General features: G+C 53.2%; 2 protein-coding genes and 1 non-coding gene across 5 annotated transcripts; 2 read left to right on the top strand and 1 right to left on the bottom strand.

Moving 5' to 3' along the window:
• Positions 1–4,068: 4,068 nt before the first annotated feature.
• Positions 4,069–11,880, top strand: R3HDM4 (R3H domain containing 4). The gene is made up of 8 exons (XM_026064754.1): positions 4,069–4,073; positions 4,750–4,904; positions 5,124–5,242; positions 6,429–6,552; positions 7,082–7,167; positions 8,486–8,571; positions 8,704–8,759; positions 9,851–11,880. Exons 1-8 carry the CDS (start codon positions 4,069–4,071, stop codon positions 9,952–9,954), a joined length of 735 nt encoding a protein of 244 aa, XP_025920539.1. The 3' UTR covers positions 9,955–11,880.
• A 197-nt stretch (positions 11,881–12,077) lies between these two features.
• LOC112965677 lies at positions 12,078–12,184 on the bottom strand. Its single transcript, XR_003253359.1, has one exon. It is a non-coding gene; the product is annotated as a U6 spliceosomal RNA (small nuclear RNA).
• A 380-nt stretch (positions 12,185–12,564) lies between these two features.
• Positions 12,565–23,039, top strand: MED16 (mediator complex subunit 16). 3 transcript variants are annotated; one of them, XM_026064828.1, is made up of 15 exons: positions 12,565–12,606; positions 13,309–13,509; positions 13,911–14,018; positions 14,294–14,463; positions 15,382–15,813; positions 16,217–16,322; positions 16,985–17,140; positions 17,495–17,706; positions 17,995–18,201; positions 18,629–18,839; positions 19,051–19,184; positions 19,616–19,808; positions 20,059–20,275; positions 20,923–21,006; positions 22,144–23,039. In XM_026064828.1, the coding sequence occupies exons 2-15, from the start codon at positions 13,374–13,376 to the stop codon at positions 22,268–22,270; spliced, it is 2,493 nt and encodes an 830-aa protein (XP_025920613.1). In that variant the 5' UTR covers positions 12,565–12,606; positions 13,309–13,373; the 3' UTR covers positions 22,271–23,039. The 3 variants fall into 3 exon arrangements, with proteins under 3 accessions (XP_025920613.1, XP_025920612.1, XP_025920615.1); XM_026064827.1 differs by lacking the exon at positions 12,565–12,606 and having other exon boundaries at positions 12,937–13,509; XM_026064830.1 differs by lacking the exons at positions 12,565–12,606; positions 13,309–13,509; positions 13,911–14,018; positions 14,294–14,463 and adding an exon at positions 15,000–15,109.
• Positions 23,040–23,967: the final 928 nt, after the last annotated feature.

Genomic DNA, 23,967 nt, shown 5'->3' on the forward strand with positions numbered 1-23,967 from the left:
GGGTGTCTGTGGGGCTCTCCATGGGGCTGGCTATAGGGGGCTTTGGGCTATCTGTGGGGTGTCTGTGGGGCTGGCTATAGGGGGTTTTGGGCTGTCCATGGGGTGTCTGTGGGGTTGGCCATGGGCAGCTGGCGTGTCTGTGGGGCCCGCTGAGGGACTGGCCATAGGGGTAGTTGGGTTATCCATGGGGTGTCTGTGGGGCTGGCCATGGGAGGGGCTTGGGGTGTCTGTGGGGCTGGGCCTGTGTGCCCACCTCTCCAGGGTGGGTTGGTGTGTCCATGGGGCTGGCTGCGGGCCTGCCAGCAGGCTGTCACTGGGACAGGCCGTGGGGTGACTGTGGGCATCCACAGGCTGCGTAGAGCAGCGGGTCGCTGCCCCGTGCCCGTGGCCCCTGGTGTGCAGCCGGCGCCCCCCTTGCCCGTGGGCTCCGTCCCCACATGCCTGGCTCCCTGCGAGGGACGGGCCGTGGTGCTGCCTGCGCCCCAAAACACCCTGGTTTCTGCACCTCGGCCTAAAAGCAGCGTTTTGAGCCCCAGAAATGCTGCTGGCAGGTGCCTCCCCCTGTGGCGGTCGCTGGGCCGGGAGTTTTTCTGCACTGGAGGAGCCCGTCCTCAGCTCCCTGGAGGGGAAACTGAGGCAGGGATGTGCCAAAGGCGTCGCAATGAGGCCGGAGCAACGCCGTCCCTCCCCACCCGCTTGGGAGCGGGGAGAGCCCTGAGCGCTCGCCCCGTGGCGCGGGGCAGAGCAAAGGGGAGCGCTGGTGACGGGACGTTGCTCTGTCCCAGGAGACCTTTTGCCCTGTCAGCCAGGAACAGGAAAGCGCCTGGGCCTGAAGGCATTTGTGTCAGAGGCAAGGGAATGTGATTAGGCTAATGGGCTAATTACTGTTTATCCTGCTGAAGGTCACAGGTGCTTCATGGGGAGGTGTCGTGAGGACGAGTGAGCGCAGAGGTGATGTGCTGTGGGGGGGGAGCTGGGCACGGTCCCTGCAGTGCCACTGGCTCCCTGGCCCTGCTGGGTACCTGGGCATCCCGTGCGTGCCGCAGGGACAGGCGGCAGCTCCTGCAGCAGCAGGAGAGCCCTGGCCGGGCTTTCCGCAGGCTCGGGTTGGCACGGAAGGAGGCAGTTGCTGGCCATGCAAACAAAGTCTAGCGGCAAACCTGCCCTAAAGCATCCGTGCCGTGGTATGGGAGCTGCCGGGCCTGCGTCTGTGGAGCTCTGTGGTTGTTTCCACCCCTGGGAATGAGCTCACTGTGGCATCCCTAGCTCTGGACTTCAGAGCTGTGGCTTGCTGAGGGCGGAGGTGGACTTTGTCCTCTCAAAGGCTCTTCCCCTGTTTTAGGTGCTCATCCGAGAGGCTGGGTGAGGCTGGGCCGTGCTGGTGTCTAACCAGGCAGGAAGGGGAACTTGCTGGTGGTGGCAGCAACATCTGAGGGCTTGGAGGAAGTGACCGTGCAGCGCGTCTGCCTCGAGCACGTCTCACGGCATGCGTGCTGGGTGGCAAGGAGGAACCGCGGCAAGCCAAGGCTCAGGCTCCCCTTGAGAGGAGCCTGCTGTGGAAGTCAGTAGAGGACACAGGAGTCCTGGCCCAGCAAGTAATTTGGGGGCTGGGGGGAAGTTCTGCAGAAAACCTGCCCTGTTTCAGGGTGACAGCAGACAGTGGCAGCCTGAGTTTAGCTTGTCTTGGCGCTGAGGCTTGCATGTAAGAGGATCTCAACTCTGAAGTTACCTATACAGGGACTGGAAACGGAGCTCGTCCGAGACTTGCTGTTTGCTCCTGGCAGGGCGCCCGAGACTGAAAAGCTGGGCTGTGCTGGCACAGTCCTAAGGTCACTATCACCTGTGGATCTCCCAGATTGGAAATGAATCCCGCCGTTGAGCAGCAGGGCGACGTTGCAGAGCCGCACTGACTCATTTGCCTGTCGCTCTGCGGGGCCCCAGCGAGGCGGCCGCTGGCTGCTCGCGCGGCTTCCTGCCCGGCTGAGCGGTGCCGCCCCTGATCAGCCCCGGGAGCAAGCCTTTCGCTGAGTGTTGCGTTATCGGCCGCACACGAGCGGTGCCACAACCCCTGGGTTACGGATGGGGACTCCGAGGAGGGATGGGGGTGCAGAGTCTCCCGGTCCCGGCTCTTTCCCCGGCGAGGTTGCAGGGCTGGGAGTGCGTGGCCCAGGGCTGAGCTGGCGCCCGGGGCAGGGCTCCAGCCCCAGACGAGCAGCGCAATGCGCAGGTGACTCAGTTCACAGCCTTCCGCGTGGACTTGGTGCGCTGATGCAACACCTCCGCGGCGAAGGCTCTGCTAGCGACCAGGGCTCACAACTGGGGCAGGGAGTCGCCTGGCCGGTGCTTGCAGGTCTTGCGAGGGACAGAAAGGCACCACTGAATCACGGACGTGGCAGTGCAGTGAGTCAGGGCAGGGGACCGGGAGCTATGAGCACTTCACCAGGCACCTGGGCTCCTCAGCAAACAGCCTTTGAGGACTTGAGAGACCATGGAGACAGGCAGTAAAGTGAGCTGAAGTGTGAGGGGTGCAAGAACAGCTGAGAGACTGAGCATGATCATGGCCTAAGCCTCAGCCTAGGGGTAGGTTAGGGTTAGGCAGGGATGGCTGTGACACTGGGGATGGGGTCTGTCTCCAACAGACCTTTGCAACCCCCAGTTGAGTCCTGTTCCCCCCCAGGGCTCCGTGCAGGGTCTGTGCTGGGGCACAAAGTGCCTGGTGGCTGTGCAGGAGCTGGCGGTGGAGGAGTCCCCGCAGCTAAAAGCACTAGAGCTGCCACTGAGCTGCGAGTGCTCCTGCTGTGGTGAAGCTTGCCCAGCTATTTTTAACTTTTTTTTCCTTTCTCCAACAGAGGAAAACCTCCTTGTTATCCCATTGCCCTGAGTTAGGGCTCTGTCATCTACAGAAAACAGAATAAATATTTACTGTGTTGCCTTGGGCCCCTTGTCTTTGCAGGGCTCCTGTAAGCCACCAAGGCGAATGCAGCAGTCCCTGGTGAGCTGCGACTGCCTCCTGGGAGTGCCAGACCCGCAGCTCCTTAGCTCTGTGCACTCAAACCTCTGCACTGGGGCCACAGATAACATGACTCCCTCTGTTTTGTTTTTTTTAATTGCCTTGGTATCAAAAATTGATCCATGGACCCTGATCATCTTTTGTTTGCCACTTAGATTACAGCTCTCCTCCCTGATCTGTTAGTCATCACTGGAGTTACATGCATCCCTGCTGGTTTTTTGCAAGGCCATCTCTGTCACGTTTTTCTTTCCACCTGGAAGCGAGGGAGAGGTTTTCTGATTTTGTTTTTTCTCCCCAACATTAGAGGCCTAGTTGCTGCCCCATCCAGGGGAAGCAAAAAAAAAAAAATCAAGGTGCCGAAGTGAAGAAAGAAGCTGGCTCCCTTCCCAGGTTGGCTTGCTGTAATCTGACAGTGCAGCCCTCTCTGCTTCCAGATGTTGGGGACAGCTGTGCCAGTGCTGTCGCAAGGTGGTGCCCATGCCAGGCCTGGGCGCTGAGGCTTTTCCAAGCGGCAGGACAAGAATAAGCTTTGACAGTAAAATGGTTGCATTAAATGTCCAGTGAGCTTCTCACTCATCACTCAATTCCATCTTAACAGGAAATCGGCTAAGTTATGGTCACTTCTAAATTGTGCACCTAATAAATAATGCCCTGAACACAGAGTTGTTATGAATAAAAGCCAAGACACCTTTGATGTGTATCCGTGAATGGTGGAGTCTTTCTGCTGGGGGTTGTAGCTTTATTGCACTCAAGGCTGCTGCTGGGGGCCGGGCTGGCAGGGCTGGCATGATGCGTTTTGCTTGGTGAATGCTCTCGGTGGTGCTGAGGCGGTTCAGCTCCACGCGCCCGCCTGCTTGTGCCGCACAACGCTGCTTGTTGCTGTGTCCATCGGCAGCTCTGCCCTGCTGGCAGGGGAGCACGGCCCATCGCCCTTCAAGGGTGAGCTCGGCCTCCTAGTCCTTGTTCCCAGCTCTGCCCAGAGCTAGGGCAGATCCCAGGGGATGGAGAACCAGCAGAATAGGCTCTTATGCCGGTAGGGGAGGAGGGAAAACCTGGTTATGAGGTACAGCCACACCAGTGCAACAGTCTGGAGGGAAGAACCAGCCTCCTCTGGGGATAGTTATATGGCTAGGCCAGGTGTTAACTCTATTCTTGTTTATCTGATGGAAACGGTACCTGCCCTTTGCAAATCACTCTGGGGGCCTCGTGCCAGGCAAGGTGTTGCTGGCTCCCGGCGGTGCTCTCTGGCTGGGTAATAGGAAAAGCGCGGTTGGTAGGTGTATTCCCAGCTGCCTGTGGGCACGTTCCGGGTCCCTCCAAACCTTGGGGGTGCCTGAGGTCCTGCTGTGTGGGGAGGCCAGCTGAGACGTGTCTCTGCTCGGTGGAGGTGAATGTCTTTATTTCGCTTTGCATATTGGTAGAGTTAATTACCCAGAACATCTTGCTGCTAATACACAGCTGCTTTAAACAGACCAAATCCTTGGAGCAGGACTTGGTTTAGCAGTGCAGCATGCCAATAAGGCTGTGAGCTGGATGGTACAGGGCCTGATGCAGGAGGATGTGGTGCTTATTCCACGTCACTCTGAAGGAAGACGCTCCCCCCGTCTGCCTCTCCCATCGTCCCTGGCATTCCTGCCGTGGCAGTCCCCCTGCAGCTCCTTCTCCTCGCATTCCTCAAGCCGTTCTGGGTCCTGGAGGTCTCGGGTGTGCTCAGTCCCTTCTGTCGTGTGTCTCTACAGGAGGATCGAAGACTGCCTGCCTCCCCTGGAGGACTCTCCGTCCAAGAGGTTCTCTCCCTCCAAGCGAAAGCAGTATTATATCAACAAGGCCATCCGCAACTCGGACCTCATCCCCAAAGCCAAGGGGCGCAAGAGCCTGCAGAGGCTGGAGAACAGTAAGGATCTGCGGGCTCCAGGCAGCCTCTGGGAGCCGACTCTTCCCGTGCTGGGTCTCTCTTCAGGGGCTGTCTGCGGTGTGTTAGGCAGGTGGAATCTGCCCCGAATCCTCTTGCTCTTCCCCATGCCGCATGGTGCAAATAGAAGTGATGCCGGAGATGCAGGGCCTTTCTGAAGGCGCTCCCTCCTGACTCAGGGGCCTTGTTTTTCTCTCCTAGCTCGGTATCTGATGACGCTTTTGGAACGAGATGAATGTGGGAATGACGAGGGAGAGCTTGCCCACTCTGCTACCCCGAGCATCTTCTCCGAGGCCTGTAACAACGAGACCTACGTGGAGGTAGGACGCAGACATCTGTCCAGCTCAGGGCTTGTTCAGGAGACCTTGAAGGGTCCAGTCCCAGCAGTACGCGGTGTTTGTACCTTTCAGTCCTCTGGTAGAGGAGCCCTCTCCCTCCCCGGGTTGAAGCGACGTTCCTAAACCCAAGCGGTGTTTTCATGTCAGAGTTAGGGGTGGTGTCCAAGTGCCTGGCGCCCAGCTGCGGCTGTGTGGGGCAAAGCGGGAGGTCGGGTCTTGGGCCCCCTGATCCTGTGGGGCAGGGGGGACCTCTGGGCTGTCTGATCCACTCGGGGTACAGGGCCAAATGTGCAGTGCAAGAGCTGGATCCTGCTCAGAGCCAAAGTCGGTTCGGAGGGCTGCTCCGGTGGGGGCTGCCCGGGCCTGCTTAGTGAAGTCTGCTGCCTTCCCTACAGTGCCTGCAGCACTGCTGTGCGCTCCTGGGACTTGCAGCTTTGCACAGCTTGTGCCTGCAGAGAGATTAACCCTGTGAAGGCTGCAGTGCTTCCTTCAGTACAGGCCCCTTGCTAAATCCCTCTGTTGCTTCACTCTGCCCAGCCGGTATTGCAATATCTGCTCTGTAACCTGGCATTTTGAAACTTTGGCTTCTTTTGTATGCTTGACGTTCAGGGTTTTGACTCTGCATGGGCTCCGTGTGTGGACTGTGTGCACTCTTGGCTCTGCAGAGAGCTCTTCTCCTCCTACTCATGCAGACCAGGCTTAGAAAGCCTAATGTAGACCTGGGTTTGAGGCTGGATTGCATGGCTGGGCTGTCATGGACTCCTGGCATCCTTTGTTGGCTCTGAGTGCTAAATCTGCATCTCCTCCCAAAGCAATTGTTTCAAGCTGTTATGTACCGTCGGGACATGAAGAGGCGAGGAGAAAGATTACTGTTGCTGTGGCTTGTGTCAGCTGTGATCTGCCTCCATGCTGGCTTGGGCAGTGTCACAGCTGCAGAGCTCTGCCCAGCCCCATTTATTCATCTCTCTCCAAGCTGCAGGGATGATCGCTGTTACTTCTCTGGAGTGGGCTCTCTCATCTGTACAGCTCCAAGAAGGGTGGTGGGGTTGGGGTGGGTGAAGAGGAGACTTACGGGGTTTCAGGTAGGGCTCTTAAGTGGCGGCTGCACACAGCTGGGTGCTCCCTGGAGATGTCTCTGCAATGGGGGCCTGGTGGCTTGTGTTGTCAGATCTGGAATGACTTCATGAACCGGTCAGGAGAAGAGCAAGAGAGAGTTCTGCTCTACCTGGAGGAGGAGGCCAGGAAGAAACACAAGAGGAAGCTGCCTGTGAAGAATGAAGACAAGTGGAAAGGTGTGGGGAGGGGAAGCTGGGCCAGGAGACCCTCTCCCTTTCCTCCCTGAGTGCCTGTGTGCATTTTGGGAAGGGCTTTCTTCCCTGAGGGCTGCATCCTGCTCCCTGCACCATCCGCTTGCGGCCAGGTCAAGGAGTGACTGAATTCACCCTCAGATGCTGCAGGGAGGGGTTAGCACCTGGTCGACCCCATCGTGGACCTGGGAGGGTTCATGGGAGCTGGGAATGGCTGGTGTGACTAGCACAGCAGCCGTCCCCCAATTCCACACCCACTGCACTGCTCCTGGATTTCAGCACCCCCCAAATGCTCCCCTGTTGGGGAGGGTGTTAGTGGTCTGGGGATGAGTTTGTGCAGATCCATCTTCTGCAAGCGAAGAAGGTGGCCAGCTGGGATCCTCTGGGGCAGTTAGGGAGATTTTGGTCATCCTGTTCTAGCCACTGCCATGTGGCTACAGCCAGTGCTAGCTCAGGGACCCTGGGGATGCAGACCGTATCCAAGTCCCTTCTTTCTTCTTTCCACCGGCTCCAGGGCACCCTGCCTACACGCCCAAGGAGTGCTTCCAGCGCATCAGCCGCCGGCTTCGCTCCACCCTGAAACGGGGCAGGATCCCCATGGTGAGCCGGGGGTGACTGCCGGGGGCGGCTGGGCTGGGGCAGGCAGGGCGCCGGGTGCCAGAACCGCACGTGCAGCTTCGTCCAGGGACGTGTCCTGAAGGTTGTCCCCTTGACCTTGTGTGCGGGCGCCGAGCCAGAACAAGTGCCAAATTCCAGATGAGCTCTTGGGGAATGTGCTCCTGTTCTCTTATAACCCCTGCACTGGTGGCTAGTTGGGAACAGCTGATCAAATTTAACTCCCGGTACGGATGGCTATTCCTGGCTCAGTATTCTCTGGTAGTTACAGGACATTTTTACCTGGTAGTTTCCCAGTCTCTGCTCAATGAGCGGCTGGTAAGAGGGGAAATGAAGCCTGTTCACCAACACGGGCAGCAAGGGAGCCTTTGGGGTGTTCAGAGTTGTCCAGTAAGGACATCTGGAAGAACTCAAATGCATTTTGAGAGGGGTCAAACTGTATAAGCCATTGAGTAGACAAATCCGAACTGGAAGACAAGCATGGCCTTGTGCCGCCTGGCCTAGGGAGCCGAGCTGCCACACGCAGCCTGTGCGCTGTGCTGTGTGTACGGACACTTGTTTTCCTGGGCCCTGGGGGTGCCTGGCTCTCTGCACTCTCTTCTCAATGGTGCTGTTTTCCTGCTCTGTTTGTTTTCCTTGTTCTAATTAGAGCGCTGTCTCTAAAAGCAGCCTCAGCTCCTGCTGCCCGTTGGCTTCTGCTCAATTCGTTCTCCAATGAGACTTGCTTCTGTTGCTTGTCTCTGGGGTCACAGTGCTCCAAAGAGCTGCATTCAGGCTGATCTTTGACTGTCAGGAGGAAAGGAAATGTGAGGCACAAGGCTTTTCTAGCTGCTGTTGCTCTGAACATGAGCCAACACTTGGCACACGAAGCACGGAGCTGGCAGGAGCCAGATTCTTCCCCGCCTCTGGGACTGGATAGGGGAGATGTGGTTTATTTCCTTGTGCCTTTCCACCGTCTCGTGTCTAGATTGTCTGCCTGGGCGCTACTGGGAGTAACTGCTAGGGACTCTGAGGCCTCGTTGTGCTGGGGGCTATGCAGACACGGCACGGGAAGATGGTTGTGAACACAAACTGCTTTGGGCTCTGCCCAGGCCCCTGCAAGTCCACAAAGGCAAAAACCGCATGTCTGGGAGGGGCGCGGAGCTGTGTGGGGACAGAAGCTGCTTTGCTTGCCCGGGAGGTGCTGGTTTGGGCATGGGGAAACAGCTTTTGCTCTACAGCTTTTGCCTGTTGCTTCAGGACCTGAGCAGGGCTCTGCCAGTGCTGCCCTCTCCATGCCGATGGCCTTTGCTTCTCCTTCCAGGGGACCCTGGAGTGCCTGGAGGAGGAGCTGCTGGCCTTTTTCTCCGTCACCCCTCGCTCAGTCTACACAGCGTTGATGGACAACAGGTATTTCTGCAGTCTCCTCTGCACTCCCTGTATCTGATCCTTGAGTTTGGAGGAGTTGGGCAGGACAACGTGTGGGGAGATGCTGGTCTGAGACATGCCAGCTCTAACTCTCCTGTTCCCCTTCTCCCCCAGCTTCGAGCGACTCCTGCTCCACGCGCTCTGCCAGTACATGGACCTCGTCTCTGCCAGTAAGAGCCTCACGTTTGTTTGTGTTTTCCCCTTCTCTGCATCGCTATCTCTTGTCTCCAGCTCAGCCTCTTCCTCCCTTCCTCCTCCCAGCTCCACCTTCCGCTGCAGCTCACAGATAACCTTACTTTCCTGCTCCCGCTGCTGTAACTCCTTCGGGAGCCTTGGCTGCGCTCGCGCTGCTTAGCCAGCGGCCGTGACTGGTGGGCGACATCGGTCACGGCCTGGGGCCGGGCAGTCCCAGCGTTGCCTTGGCTGCCGTCCGGTTGCCCTTGCCAAGGGTGCAGGGAGGGGCAGCCCAACTCTCCTGGGCTGACCTAACTGGGGCTGGATCCCGCCCCGCATCCTGGGAGCGCAGCCCCTCTTGGGACTGGGCTGTCCCCTCGCACAGAAGTTTGCGCCTTGTCCCCACCATTTGGGCTTTGCTCTGTGCTAAGCGTCCCTCCTGCTCCCAGTCACCCTGCGCCTCTCCGAAGGCTCAGGGACTGGGACGCCATGTGCGTGTGGCTCATGTGCGCTGAAGTCCATCAGCCGGGGTCGTGGCCAGGCCCAGCTCTGCCCGGGGACATCTCATTTGCAGCAGTGCAGCCAGGTGTCCTCTTGTTCTTGGGTTGGGATGGCTCAAAGCAACAGGCTGCTTGCCTGGCTCGCTCTCTTGTGGCTGCTGTGTCATCCCACGGAGCACAACCAGGCCTGCGCCTTGCCCATGGGTTTCTTTAAAGGGTCTTGTTGCCAAGGCATCCTACAAGAGGCGCTGGCCTTCATCTCTGCAGATGAGCCTTTGCCGCTCAGCATTTCATTAGCGGCTGCTTGTGGAAAATGCTGGGAGAGCTCTAATGAAGTGAAGTGGAGCCTGTGGTGCCAGCAGGGGTGCATGGGGAGAGCTGGGGGATGGAGGGGACCATTGCTCTTTCTGCACCTCTGCAGAGCATGGGGGAACCTTTGTTAGAAACAAGCTGCAGGGACTTATCGGGAAGAGCGGAGCAGCTCTGAGGAGGGAACTGCAGCTGGGCTGGGGATGTCCTGCAGCAGGTTGCCGTGGGACCCCTGGCTGAGGGGCAGTGGCACGCTCACCGCTCTGTCTTGCCCCCAGGTTCAGACATCGAAGGGAAACGCCAAATGAAAGTGAGCAACAAGCACCACGTCTTCTTGCGCCCCGAGCTCCTGCTCTCAGACTACCTGGAGCAGATGAGCTGATACACCGAAGGATGTCCTGCTCCTTGCTTGGTGTGCTGAAGGCTTCGTTCATCTGCTCCTGGCCTCTCCCAGTCGCTTGGTCCCTGTCATCTGGATAAGCCTGGTCTGCTGCCCGCCTCTCCCCTTGCACAGTGCAGGGACCGCGAGGCGCAGTGCGGATCGGCTCCCTCTGTGCGCCCTGCTTCGGGACTTCTCCCTTCCCCACCTCCGAGAGCAGATGCTCGAGACGACAGCTGCGATACCTGGTGCAAAGCAAGGGGCTTACAGCCGTGCCCTCCGTCCGGACGTAGCCCTGGGCCTGCTCCGAGGAGCAGCGCCCTGATCCCCTCAGGGATACATGGACTTGGCCTGCAGGCTCGGCCACCAGCACGTGTGTGAGGTGTGACCGCAGTCCGGACAGCACAGGGCTGAACTCAGTGCACGCTGCCCTCCCGGCCCCTCCGGGTGCAGCCGAGGGGTGGAAAGGTGGGGTGAGAACTGCTCATCTTGTCACACCGGGGTGGAAGCGTTTGCTCCGCTGCTGGCATGCTTTCTGCAGAGGCCAGATTGTTTTTTTTTTTTCCCAGGCCAGCACTCTGCTCTTAATCTGGCAGAGGGACTCCAGGCTGTGTGGTGCTGCGAGATACCGCCGTGCTCAGGGCGCAAGGCGTGGGCGAGCAGGTGCCTATCTGCCGTGCTTGCCCTGTTTCCCTGGTTGCTGTGCTCCCAGCAGGAGCTGCTCTGCCTGGAAGTGTTTATGTGTCTATTTATAGCCCAGGTGCTTTTAAAAATGAGCAGGCTGGACCAGAACCACCTCTGGCACTGTGATGCTTCCGGGATGATTTTGGCCCAGGTATTTCTGTGATGAAATAGTTCCTCATGGCTGCTGGCTCTTCCTCGGCTCAGATGTGGCTGAGCAAACCCTGAGCAAGTGGAAGAGCCTCCGGTCTGTCGCCTGCCCGGAGGGGAAGGTGCTTTGCTTCAGGACCAGCAGTCTGACACCAGCGATGGAGCTTATGGTAAAGCTCAGCCCCTGCCCAACTCCTCAGTAAAGGTGCTGAAAGCAGCTTGGTGAGAAAAGAGCTGCCTCGGTTCTGGATTCAAACCCAAGACTGAGGACTGGAGAGTGATCCGGAAGGGCAGGAACATTTGGGCCTGGGTCCATAGGTACAGGAAGGAGATTTCTGCCTAAAGGGAAGCATCGAGGCCCGAGAGGCAGGACTGGGCATCCCCTCCCTGGGCTGAGCTCGCGGACTCTTGCCCTGCTGTGTAAGCACCGCAGCGGGAGGCAAAGCTCTCCTGCAGAGCCCTTGGTCTCCTGGCCAGCCTGGTCCCAGCTGCTGCTGATGCTCTGGTTTGCAGTTGGTGTGAGAAGCTGGCATGCAGACCTGCCTTTTATTTGGGGGGTAATGGGCTGTTTTTAAATGTAATATAGCGTGTCTTTTATATGTTTGTATGTGTGCCGACGCAGCCCAGCAGCCTGGTGCCGTGTGACTGGAGCTCCTGCTTGTTGCCTGCCTTGCTCGGCCGAGGCGCCGGGGCAGAGCTCAGGCTCCTGGCACAGCCGCCGCGGCCGTGTGGGAGGCGCGAGGGTGCTTGTGGGTGGTGTTGTGTCCTGCGTGTTGGTACGTGTCTCTGGTATGTGTCGAGGGCTCCTTGCGTGTCTGCAGCAGCTAGAGGCATGCGGGGTGGGGGCTCGCTCGGCCCCGGTCTGCAGCCTGTTCCCACGGCGCAGGGGGCACCTGCCGGCCCCATTCGAGCCCAGCGGGCAGGGGAGCATTGCCCAGGGTGGCGCAGTGGCGTGCCGGGCCTTGGCCCACCGTGAATCCGCAGACCGAGCGGGGCTGGTGGGCGAGAGCCGGGAGAGTCATCGCTGCTCTTGTCTGTTTTGCGTGATGCAGAAATGGGTGGTGTTTACACAGGAACAATAAACCACGGTGCTCCCGACGGCTCCTGGCGTCTCGTGTGTTGCGTCAGGGCTGCTGTGGGGGTTTGGGGTGTGGGTTTGGGATGTGGGCTGGGGTTTGGGGTAGAGGTTGGGGTTTAGAGTGGGGGTTTGGGGGGGCCTGTCCTGGCTCTGCCTGCAAAAAGCATGGCTGGGCCTGAGGCTGCTTTTCTGCCTGGTCGGGTGAAGAAGAAAAAAAAAAAATATGGAACGCTTCACGAATTTGCGTGTCATCCTTGCGCAGGGGCCATGCTAATCTTCTCTGTATCGTTCCAATTTTAGTATATGTGCTGCCGAAGCGAGCACGAATATTGCAGCCCCTACAGCGGTATTTATAGCCCAACAAGATAATAATTTTATGGATAGGGCGATATCACTTGTTTCGTCATCAAATATGTTTAACTAATACCTTAGTTTTTTATATCATTTTAAATGGTTACTTTACTTTGGTTTCGCCCAAATCTTCCTACTTCATAGGTTACACGTCCTCTCGGAGGGCTGATGGTTTCTGGGTAGGTTTATATGCAAATTAAGTGACTGTCCCGCCCCTCTCCCCCTCCAGCGACGAGGGGGCCTCCGGCCCGGGCTGTCCGCGGCATCGCCTGAGCGCCCGCGCGGCGCAGGGCAGGCCGGCTCTGCACAGGCGCACAGCAGGGCCACCCTGAGGGGCGGGGCGAGGCGGCCGGGGTCCTTCCGGCGCGGCGGGAGGCGGTGCGGGGCCGCGGCCGGTGAGTGGGGCCGCTCCTGCCGCCCCCCCCCCCCGGGGCAGTTTCCCCTCCCTCCCCCCCCAGGGGGGCAGCAACCGCCCCCGGAGGCGCGTACCCCTCCCTCACCCCCGGGGAGGGCGGTTCCTCCTCCCTTACCCTCCTTGGGGGGGGGGAACGACCGCCCTGGGGGGCCCTTCCCCCTCCCTTACCACTGGGGGGGGCGCAAATTTCCTTCCCTCGCCCTTGGGGGGGGGGGGAAAATCCTCCCCCCATTGGAGGTAGCGACCGTCCCGGAGAGGGACAAATCCCCCTCCCTCACCCCCCTATGGGGGGCAGCAGCCACGCCGGGGGCAGTTCCCTCTCCTTCACCCCCACAGAGGGGCTGGGTGCCCCCCCCGGGGGGGTGATTCCCCTCCTCACCCTGTGTGAGGGTTGGGTGTCCTCCCTTGGGTGCAATCCCTCTCTCCCCATCCCTCTGTGGGGGGCAGTTCCCCCCCTCCCCCAGCAGACAATTCCCCTTTACCCCTGCCGGGGGGGGGCTCGTGCCCTTTCGCTCCCCACCCAGCTGCGGGGGGAGGTGGGGGGCAGCCTGGCCCCTGTGGATGAGGTGCTGTTGGGGCCGGGCAGATGTCGCTGGGGGAGCCGGTTTAACTGGGCCTGTGTTTGTGACTTGTAGAACTGGCTGTTTTTTGCATCCGGACGGTTCCTTATTCTTCTCTGTAGGCACCAAAAGCTGTGTGTCTGCGTCCCATGGGCCAGCGGGGCCTCGGGGGGTTGCCGGAGGCGCAATGGATTTGGCATATGTCTGTGAGTGGGAGAAAAGGCCAAAAAGCAACCACTGCCCTTCCATCCCCTTGGTGTGCGCTTGGTCCTGCAGGAACCTGATTGCTTTCACCACAGACCTCAAGAATGAGGAGGAAAAAGGTACAGCGTGCTTGTGAAAGGTTGCTCAGTAACTTCTTGTGGAAACTCGCAGCACATTTATGAACACCCCCCTATTGGGAACCAGTGGACCATGTGGCTCGTGCTCTGTTCCGACCTTAAAATCTTTCATCTGTAGGAAGCAACACAGGAAACTTACGTTCTCTCTTTTCCTTACGTTCCTCACATTTAATAGGTGTTTCATTTACTAGTGAGTGGTTCTCAGACTGCTGAACCAGGGCAAGTTCTGCACTGGTACCTGTTATCTCACCTGAGCTACCAAGCACAGCTGCTGTCCTTCCCAGAACTGTTTGACAGAAAATAGTTTATGGCTTCCCCTGCAGCAGCTCAGGGTCTATGGAGTTAGCAGTGAGGGACAGTGACTGATTTCTCTTTTCACACAGATCTCACCCACATGGTCCACATCATTGACACAGAGCATCCATGGGATGTCTATTCTGTTAACTCTGGCCATGCTGAAATCATCACTTGTTTGGAATGGGATCAGTCAGGTAAGCTTGGATCCTTTCTCGTTATTCTTTTGTCCCACCCTTTCTTCATGCGCATGCAGCTCGTAAAATGACGGTGTGTGATAGCTTATAGAGAGGGAGTTTGTGGGTCTTTCTCTTTTGACTGCATACACCGTTAGGAGTTGTACTGTGCCCATCACTTCATAGCCATGAATTGTTTGGCTCCAGTAGATCTGCACTGCGATGTTTTGATTTCTTGGTTCCTAATGACTTTTTTTGCTGTACCCACTGGTTCTTATGAGGCTCTTTTATTGTAGGCTCCAGGCTCCTCTCGGCAGATGCAGATGGACACATTAAGTGCTGGAGCATGACTGATCACTTGGCCAACAGCTGGGAGAACACTGTGGGCAGCATGGTGGAAGGAGACCCTGTTGTGGCCCTATCCTGGCTACACAATGGTGTGAAGCTGGCTCTGCACGTGGAAAAGGTTTGTCCCAGCTCTGCATGGGGATCCAGTGAGGAAGGCTGGCTCAGGTCATTAGCAGAGAACTTGGGAAACCTTTGTTTATGACCCTGCTCCACCATGGGTTTTCTCTATGATCTTGGGCAGGTCAAGCAGGGGAATTTTTTAAGTCAGAAAAGGAAAATCAGATTCCTAGTTCCTGCTGAGTTTCAACAGGAATTAAATGCCTTGTTTTTCTTGGTGCTTTAAATATGTCTTCTTTGTCTGTCTGCTTCAATTTCCTTGGCTGTAAAATGGAGATAAAAAGCATTTCTTTGCCTACTAGCAATATTGCAGAAGAAATGTGTTCAAGGTCATGAGGTTTGATCCAGGGATTTGGTAATGGGAGCCATATGTGTACATAGATAAGCTGCTTGTTTAGAAACATGTCTAATTCTATCAGACTCACAAAACAGAAAGTCTGCCAAGTAGAAGCTACCTACTTATGTTTTTCTAAAAATGTTTACTTTTGCAATGTTCCAATGAGAGAAATGTTTCCCTCTCCGTAGTCCTGGGGAACCTGAGGCACAGAAGCTTAAGAGGTTGTGCAATGGGTTGGTGTCAGAGCAGGAATTGGCCACAGAAGGGAGAGGGGGCATTGGCTCTTCCAGGCTCAGTCTGCACATATGAGGTAGAAGCTCTCTGAGATGCTGTGAGAGCTTTGCTGAGGGGTCGGTATGTTCCTGCTGCTGCCTGTAAAACCAGAACTGCTCTGACCCAGGGAGAAAGGGGCTTCTGCAAGATCACGGCACAAAGCTGGACGTATGAACTCGATGCCTTGATTTCAGTCTCTGTTCAGCTCTCCAGACCATGCTGCAGTGACTTAGAGGAGAGCTGTGCAGTTGTAGGTACATTGCAGATATCAGATACAAACGTCCTTGTGTTGTTTTTCTTCTTTCACAGTCTGGAGCATCAAACTTCGGTGAGAAGTTTTCCAGGGTCAAATTCTCTCCATCTCTGACTCTGTTTGGCGGGAAGCCCATGGAGGGCTGGATTGCTGTGACCATCAGTGGTCTGGTGACAGTCTCTCTCCTCAAGCCCAATGGGCAGGTGCTGACATCCACAGAGAGCCTGTGCCGTCTCCGTTGTCGTGTTGCCTTGGCAGATGTTGCCTTCACTGGCGGTGGGAACATTGTGGTGGCCACGTCAGATGGCAGCAGCACTTCCCCTGTCCAGTTCTACAAAGTCTGCGTCAGCGTGGTGAATGAGAAATGCAAAATAGACACTGAAATCCTGCCATCCCTCTTCATGCGCTGCACCACGGACCCTGCCCGCAAGGACAAATATCCAGCAATCACTCACCTGAAATTCCTTGCTCGGGACATGTCGGAGCAGGTGAGCATCTGCTGTTAAGCAAGTAGGATTTAAAAAAAAAATAGCAAAGGAAGTAGCTATTTGCTCCACCTTTGGCTTCCACACCCAGCTCTGGAGATAAACGGATCATGTCCTGCGATGCCTTTTGCATTCCTAGTTGCAGAGGGATGAGAGCATTTGTGATTTGAAGGGGTACAGGCTGTGATACCACATTTTGGAGTTCTGCCTCTGCTTTCTATCTCACTGGAATTAGAGGCTTCACCATTATGTATTGCAGACACAATCCTCTGCTTTTCACTGGTGGAGTATAAATTAATCAAGAGAAAGAGCCTCAAGACAGGGTGGGGAAAAATGCTGCTGGATACTGCCTTTTCCTGTTTTAAATTTTGTGCAGACAGTTACAGTATAGGTTTCTCTTTTGAAGGTATTGCTTTGTGCTTCCAACCAAAACAGCAGCATCGTGGAGTGCTGGTCTCTTCGGAAAGAGGGCTTGCCAGTCAATAATATATTTCAGCAAATCTCTCCTGTGGGTGAGTTTCTGCACCTGATATTCTTAAAAATAGGAGCGTGGTCTAAGTGAAAATGCAGGACAGGTTCTTAAATCCATCATCACACATGTGGGATAATCCACAATCACATATTTATCTGTTCTCAGTCCCATGCTCTGTTTCATCTATTTGTCTACATCTTAGGCAACAAATTGCTGCTCTCAAGGAAGTGGTTTAATTGTTACTTTCACTCAATAAAAGACATTTTCTGTGTTATGCTGTGCAACCGCTTTTCCTGCTGAGAACAGTGATCTCAGTCTTCTAAATAAAAAACATTTGTGCAGCAAGCAAATAGTTTAATCGAGCTGTCCAGTGTGCACATCTGTTCTACCTGATGTCAGAGATCCTGGTTTATGTGGTTTACTCCAGTGAAATGTACAGGATTATTATACGTAAGGATTTGTTAATCAGTACCAGCAGAGTCCTCCATCAAAACAGATTTAGTAGAAGAAGTCATTGTTGTACAATTAATGAGATTAGAAAAAATGAGGGAAATAGCCTGATAGAACGAAGTATAGTTGATGTTTGATTTGTAAGCCCACTTATTTAAGGAGTGTGGGCAGAAATCAAGGGGTGGGAGGGGTGGCATTTTCTGATCCTTTTGGAAAAAGATGTCTCATTTATTTTGTTTTTTTTCTCCAAAGTTGGAGACAAACAACCCATGATACTGAAATGGCGAATTCTTTCTGCCACCAATGATTTGGATCGTGTTTCAGCCGTGGCTCTGCCGAAGTTGCCAATCTCGCTAACGAATACTGATCTGAAAGTAGCCAATGACACCAAATTCTTCCCTGGATTGGGTGAGGAGTCCTTATTGTCTTTCTCCTAAATATGTAGCTTCTGCCTGAAACTTTGCCTTCTCCGTTTCCTGAGCTGTAGCTGAAGTAAGGGTTTCAAACAACCCATGTGAAATACTGATATGAAAGCTTTCAAAGACATAATATTCTCCTATTCATCCCATTTCATTTACATGGAAAGAGATGTGCCTCTGTGAAATGCTGGCATGGCCTATAGGTACAAATGTGCCTGAGAGCCCAGAGCCTTTTGGGTGCTCTGCAAGGTAGCCACATGAGTTTTCAGTGGCTGTTTCTCTGGGTGAGGACTGGGTTATACTGGGAGTTGCTTCCTCAGCTTCCACTGTCTTCTGTCCCCAGGTCTGGCTTTGGCTTTTCACGATGGCAGTGTCCACATTGTTCATCGCCTGTCCTTGCAAATGATGGCAGTGTTCTATGGCTCTTCCTCCCAGCGCCCAGTGGACGAACAGACCATCAAAAGGCAGCGAACCGCTGGTCCACTGGTTCATTTCAAAGCCATGCAGCTCTCGTGGACGTCTCTGGCCTTGGCTGGCATCGATAGTCATGGGAAGGTGTTGTGCTTTGTTATGTGGGGTGTGTGGTAGTTGTCATCCCTGGCGCTCTCTCTTTTTCTAAGTAGTGATGGATCATTCAGAAACTTTCTGGGAATGTTAATTCCAGCTGTATGATCCCATGTTAAATGAGAAGGGATGTATCCCATTATTGCGGGGAAGTGTGTCTTCAGGTCAGCAATGAGTTGCAATTGGCCCTGTATTGTACAGTAGCTTTTGTGGAATGGTTTCAAACCAGTTCCCGTAGCCTGTTCTTGATGTGGGTTTTCTTTTGCCTCCTCCCTTCAGCTGAGTATGCTTCGTATCTCCCCCTCCATGGGCCATGTGCTGGACATGAACATGTCCCTCCGACACTTGCTGTTCCTGTTGGAGTATTGCATGGTGACTGGCTATGACTGGTGGGACATCCTGCTCCATGTCCAACCCAATATGGTTCAGAACCTGGTGGAGAAGCTGCATGAGGAGTATATGCGCCAGAATGCGGCCCTGCAGCAGGTGAGCGGCAGTGGAAGTTCCCTTTGCAGAGGGGCCTCAGAGATTGGGAAGAGGGAGCAGGAATTGCTAGAGCTCAAAAGACAGAGAGCTTTAACTGCTAGGCTATTCTGCCTCTCTGAATGTTCTGCTTGAGCATGAATTTAGGTGTGAAGAACATCTGTTTAAGCAGTGTTTGCTTTCAGGAACGTTAACAGGACTGTACCTGTTGGAAATTTCTGGTGAGACGGTAAAGCGTGTTGCTGGCAGAGATTCTCTCAGTGTACTGGGAACTGTGGCACTGTTTGTACACGCACAGAGCAGTATTCACTATTTCTGTCATTCATGTAGCAAGAGTGAAGAGTAAAGAAGAAAAGCATCTTGTTTTAATAAGCACATTCTAATTCTACCTTTACCTCTGTTTTTTTCCTGGTGCCTCTCTGTCAATCAGGTCCTCTCCACGCGCATTGTTGCCATGAAGGCATCTCTTTGCAAGCTGTCCTCCAGCACAATAGCTCGTGTGTGTGATTACCATGCAAAGCTGTTCCTGATTGCCATCAGCTGCACCTTGAAATCACTGCTACGCCCACATTTCCTGAACACCCCAGACAAGAGTCCTGGGGACCGACTCACTGAGATCTGCTCCAAGATCACAGATATAGGTAGTGATTGCTCGTAACATCTGGCACTGTGTTCTGAGTGTTTTGATTCAGGTTGTTCCCCCTTTAGGTTAGATGTAAAGTGTTACAGGCTCATAGTAACTCCCTGAGTTTGAACAAAGGGAAGGTGAACTCTCTTTACATCGTGGGGGTAGGGAGTGAAATTTGGATCCATCTTCTCCCTGAGCCAGGAGATGTCTTGCTTCTGTTTCAGACATTGACAAAGTGATGATTAACTTGAAGACAGAAGAGTTTGTCCTGGAGATGACCACGCTGCAATCCCTGCAGCAGCTCATCCAGTGGGTGGGAGATTTTGTGCTTTATCTGCTGGCCAGCCTTCCTAACCAGGTGAGAGCCTGCGCTCCCGAGAACTGTCAGGGAGGAGCAAAAAAAGTCTTTGTGTATTTGTTTGGGTGGCTTTAGCCAAGTCGTGCACAACTCTGGTGTTGCTGTCAAGCAACTTGAGAAAAGGGTGTAAGAAATAGCTGAACTATAAAACAATCCTTTCCATGCCCGTCCAGCTTCTGGTAGTCAGTGATGCAGGGACTGGAAGCTGCATTTAGGCCGTTGGGCTTAGTAGCTACCTGACTTGTTTAAACCCTTTATGAACCTTTGTGTCTAACCTCCACAGCATCCTCTGGCAGCGAGCTCCACAAATTGTGTACTGCTTGAAAAAAACTCTCCTTGGGTTTGGGTGCATCTCCTAAGTTGTCTGGAAAGGGAAGAGTGGTTCAGGAGGGCTGTAAGTCCTCGTCACAGCTATTCTTTGCCCTCTGCAGGGCTCCCCTGTGCGTCCGGGACACAGCTTTCTGCGAGACGGAGCATCCTTGGGCATGTTCAGAGAGCTTATGGTGGTGATCCGTATTTGGGGACTGTTGAAGCCAAGCTGCCTCCCTGTCTACACAGCAACTTCTGACACCCAGGACAGCATGTCCCTCCTCTTCAGGCTTCTAACTAAACTCTGGCTGTGCTGTAAGGGTTTACCAGTTTCCTTGAACAAAAGGATCCTTCCTTGATGTGGATTGTGCATGAAAGGAATAATTGGGGGGAGTAACTTTTGAGTGGGTCTGTAGCATTTATAAAGGGCAAGTATAGCTGCCAAGTTTATTGTTTTCTGTGCTGTGTTGGCGGATGGAGGAGGAAACTGCACGTAGCAGCTTCTCTCAATCTTTAAATGAGAAATGTTAGAGCTGGCGCTCTCTCTGCTTCATCTTCCATGCAGGTCGTGAGGAAAATCACATGACGGAGCCAGATGATACCCTGATAGATGAATGTTGCCTCCTGCCCAGCCAGTTGCTCATTCCCAATATCGATTGGTTGCCCATCAATGATGGCATTATCAGCAAGCTGCAGAACAAACAGCTCGTCCGGCTGCAGTTTGGAAAAGCTCCTGGGCTTGTTGGTCACACTGTCTCTTCCCAGTTTGATGCCTTTGTAAGGTACAGAGAGGGTAGCAGGGCACCTGGGATCTCTTTCCAGCTCTGAGAGATCAATGGGTTTGGGACGCCTGCATTCTTTGGCTTATCCATTTGCATATGCGACCTGAGGGAATTTTGTTCTCTGTACTTGACAAAACAAAAAATGCTAGCTTGTATTTAGATTAATTTCACCATATCCTTAAATCCCATGACACTTTACACACTGTGTAGTAAAAGTGTGGGTCATCCTGTTGAAATGCAGCTGCTGGTGCAGGCACTTTAGACAGCACTGCAATGCTTGGTTTCAGCAGGAAACCAGGAAAATGCTCTGCGTCGGGCTGAAACTAAGAGAGCGTTGACAGGCTGGGGTTTACCTGGACCTGGTTTTGGAAGCCCTTTCTGGGAATTCCTATAGTACTAGCAAAAGGGGTTGCAGGAGTGCAGAATAGTGGAACTCCAAGGCTTTGGTTCCAGCCTTTGCTGGGGGCAAGGAGGGAGTGATTCTTTGCGAGTGATTCACTCCTGGCATTGGTGCAAGGGATCTGCTTTCTGGGATTCCATCTGGGTTTTGATGGATGGAATCTCAGATATTCTTTGGAAAAGGCTGTCCTGGAAACAGCTTTTAGAAATGGCGTTCTAGAAAAGTTACCATTCTTCTTCCTGTCCAGGGCACCTGGACAGCCCAAGATTGATCACCTGAGACGGCTTCACTTAGGAGCATACCCAACAGAAGAGTGCAAGTCGTGTACCAGGTAAGCAATGCAAACATATAGTCCCTTCGATGCAGAGAAAGTCTTGGCAGAAACTCATACTGTTCTTTCTTTCATTTAAAAGATCTTTCAGTCTCTGTTTACCACCCTAACATAGCTCAATAACATTTCGTGTTAACTATGTCTGCAGGAGGAAATGCTTCTTCTATAGTAAGGCTTTTAGTTTATGGCACTAGGTATTGCACTGGAGGAAGCAGTTGTGGTTATGTATAAGGCTCTTCTAATCTGGACGACCAAGATTCTTAAAAGGCTTCTGGAAGAGCAGCATCCCTGACTCAAGATAGCTGTTCCTATCATTGCAGCATGGCTGTTGCATTAAAAATCTTGTTGCTTTGTCCTGCAAAGTAACCCCAGCTCTGTGAGAATTAGCTAGATTCTTCATTGTCAGTGACTGAACTATATTGCATCTAGGGGCTGAATTTTGCATCATGGAATAAATATGACATTGCTTTAACAGAAAAATATGAGAACAGTCAGGTTACATAGGTAAATGGAGGACAGAATTTGGCCTGTAGAAATCTTTATTGGTAATGAGAGATCCCCAGCTTGATTTGCAGGTCTGGTATTTAAAAAAAGCTACCTGTGTTCTTGGAGAGGAGGTGGTAAGAGGAAATAAACACAGACTCCATGGTGCCGTTTGGGGGTCATTTTTCAAACTAGATTTGCAGTTCAGGTCCTTTTTTTCTGTCTTCTTCATCCACCCTTCACAGAAGAGTCTGGATTTTGAAATGATGGTGCAGGGAGCAAACATCTATCTAATCATATGATTGAATTAGCTTTAATTATTGGTTTTAATAGAAAGTCTCTGTAGTAGATCATTTTTACAAGATGAGTGTCTGCTGTTTTATGTATAAATAGCAGCTGGGGGCTGTTGTCTTCAAGACAGTCTTCTGCTCCAAGATAACCTCTCTTCATTTAAGATAATTGCTCACATGGTCTCAGCTGGTTTTTAGCGCTCACAAACATCACCTGCGAAGGGCAAAAGCTGTTTTTCTCCTCTGATTCCTTGCTCCCTGTGTGATCCATACAGGAGCCCCAGCAATGTTGGCTTTTTTCCTAGGCTTCTCTGTTTCCTATGCCTGACTGCACCCCTTTGTGTGTGTGTGTGTTTCTTTTCAGGTGTGGTTGCGTTACCATGCTGAAATCACCAAACAAAATCACTGCCGTGAAACAGTGGGAGCAGCGCTGGATCAAAAACTGCTTGTGCGGGGGCTTGTGGAGGAGGATGCCCCTCAGCTATTCATGAGATTGCCTTTTGTGGGGCAAAAAGGGAACAATGGGCGCCAAGTGGAAGAGCTGCTCGGAGCTGCCTTCTTTGGAGGTGTTTGGGACAAAAGAACGGCAGCACTTTTCCTGTGCTCTCTGAAAGCATTGTGCTGATGCTGCCTGTGAGGCAGCGCCAAGCAGTTGACTAGCAGTGCTGTTGTTTTTCTTACATTGATTTTTCTGCTTCACCCCTTTGTGCCATAAAAAAAGGAGGGGAGGGAAGAAGAATCTTTGTACAGGGAAGAGCTAGAAAGGAATCTGAGAGGTTTCTCTGTTACTGTCCAAGGCAAAGTCAACTGGGAGTCAAGGGCCTGAGAGGTGAGAAACCTACCGCCTCTCTGTGTCTCTTGGCTGTGCACACAGAAAGGCTACACCCTGGAGTAAGTCCTTGCATGGGTAGAGAGCAGTAGATGGCTGATAGTTGGGGGTAAACGGACAAAATCTCCAGTGAAAGGGGAACAAACACATAGTACCTTATGTTCATCCTTTGTTACCAGGCTGCTTGGGAAATGTGGGATGGGCTGGTTTGTTTCTGTTTCCCTATACTTCTCCATCCTTACAAGTGAACTTGCTCCTGTGATGGGAGACTTCACCAGCATAGTTTATCTATGTTCTAATTAATAGAACAATTTCCTCCCAGTCTGGAGGAACAAGAGCCTGCTGCCCTGGAGCAAACCCATCCGTTTCGCTGTCTCTCACTGAAACAGCAGCTATTTTGTAAATAAAAGTTCCCTTGATTTTGTACAGAATGTTCAGAATGTTTGGTTTGTTCTCAGAAAAGCTTCAGAAGTCTTTCTCATATGACTTTGGTTGTACACTGTATGTCCAGGACTGTTGTTGCATGAACAAGAGAAGCAGGAAAGCCCTGTTAATTTCATCTCTTTTCAAAATCAGACCGAGAGAGCTGTGCCCTTTGGCAAAGCACAGTGAAGATGCTTCGAGCTGATCTGTGGCTTGCCAAATTCCTAGCCAGCCAGGTAAATTCCACATCTCCCCAGAGACCATTTAAAGGAAAGAACAAGCCCATTTATATATATACTTTTTCCATCGGGGAATGAGTTTTCATTTATCAGTGAAAAATTGCACTGATGGCAAAGAGCTTGTTTCTCTCAACTCTTCCATTTAATGTTTTGCTGTGTGGAGCAGGTCTCTGCGTTGCCATTCTAAGGGTAATTAAGGAAAATGGCTAATTAGGAAACTGGAACTTCTTGTTAAAACTCTTACCCCTTTAAGTAAAACTGTAATCAATCTGGGTCCTTGTTAATCTCCTTTCTCTCAGAGAGCAGGTTTGGGGGTTATTTAATGTTTGATTGCTGCTACTCATTATTTGCACTGAGGTAAGACTGAGCAGTTGCTCTGCAAGAAAATGCTCCTTTCCCCACTCTGCTCACTGTCCTGCCATGTTGGAGCCCTGCGGTTGGGAGCAGCTCCCTGAGGTCTGACCCAGCTCTGGTGCTGGCTGTTCGCCGTAGGTGGATGAGCTCCAGCGAGGCTGCGTACACAGAGCAAGGAACGGAAGGTGGGTTTTTAAAGTCCTTGGTGATACTATACTTGTTTTCTCCTCCTTTCTACCTAGTACAGGGCCTTCTGATTGTACCTGTTCCTATAAACAAGTGATCTGAACAAAACAGTCCTTGTCCTCTGGTCATCATCTCTCCTTAGCAGACTCCCCGGCTC

Source organism: Apteryx rowi, unplaced genomic scaffold (assembly GCF_003343035.1).
Source record: "Apteryx rowi isolate R43461 unplaced genomic scaffold, aptRow1 scaffold_220, whole genome shotgun sequence".
NCBI lineage: Eukaryota > Metazoa > Chordata > Aves > Apterygiformes > Apterygidae > Apteryx > Apteryx rowi.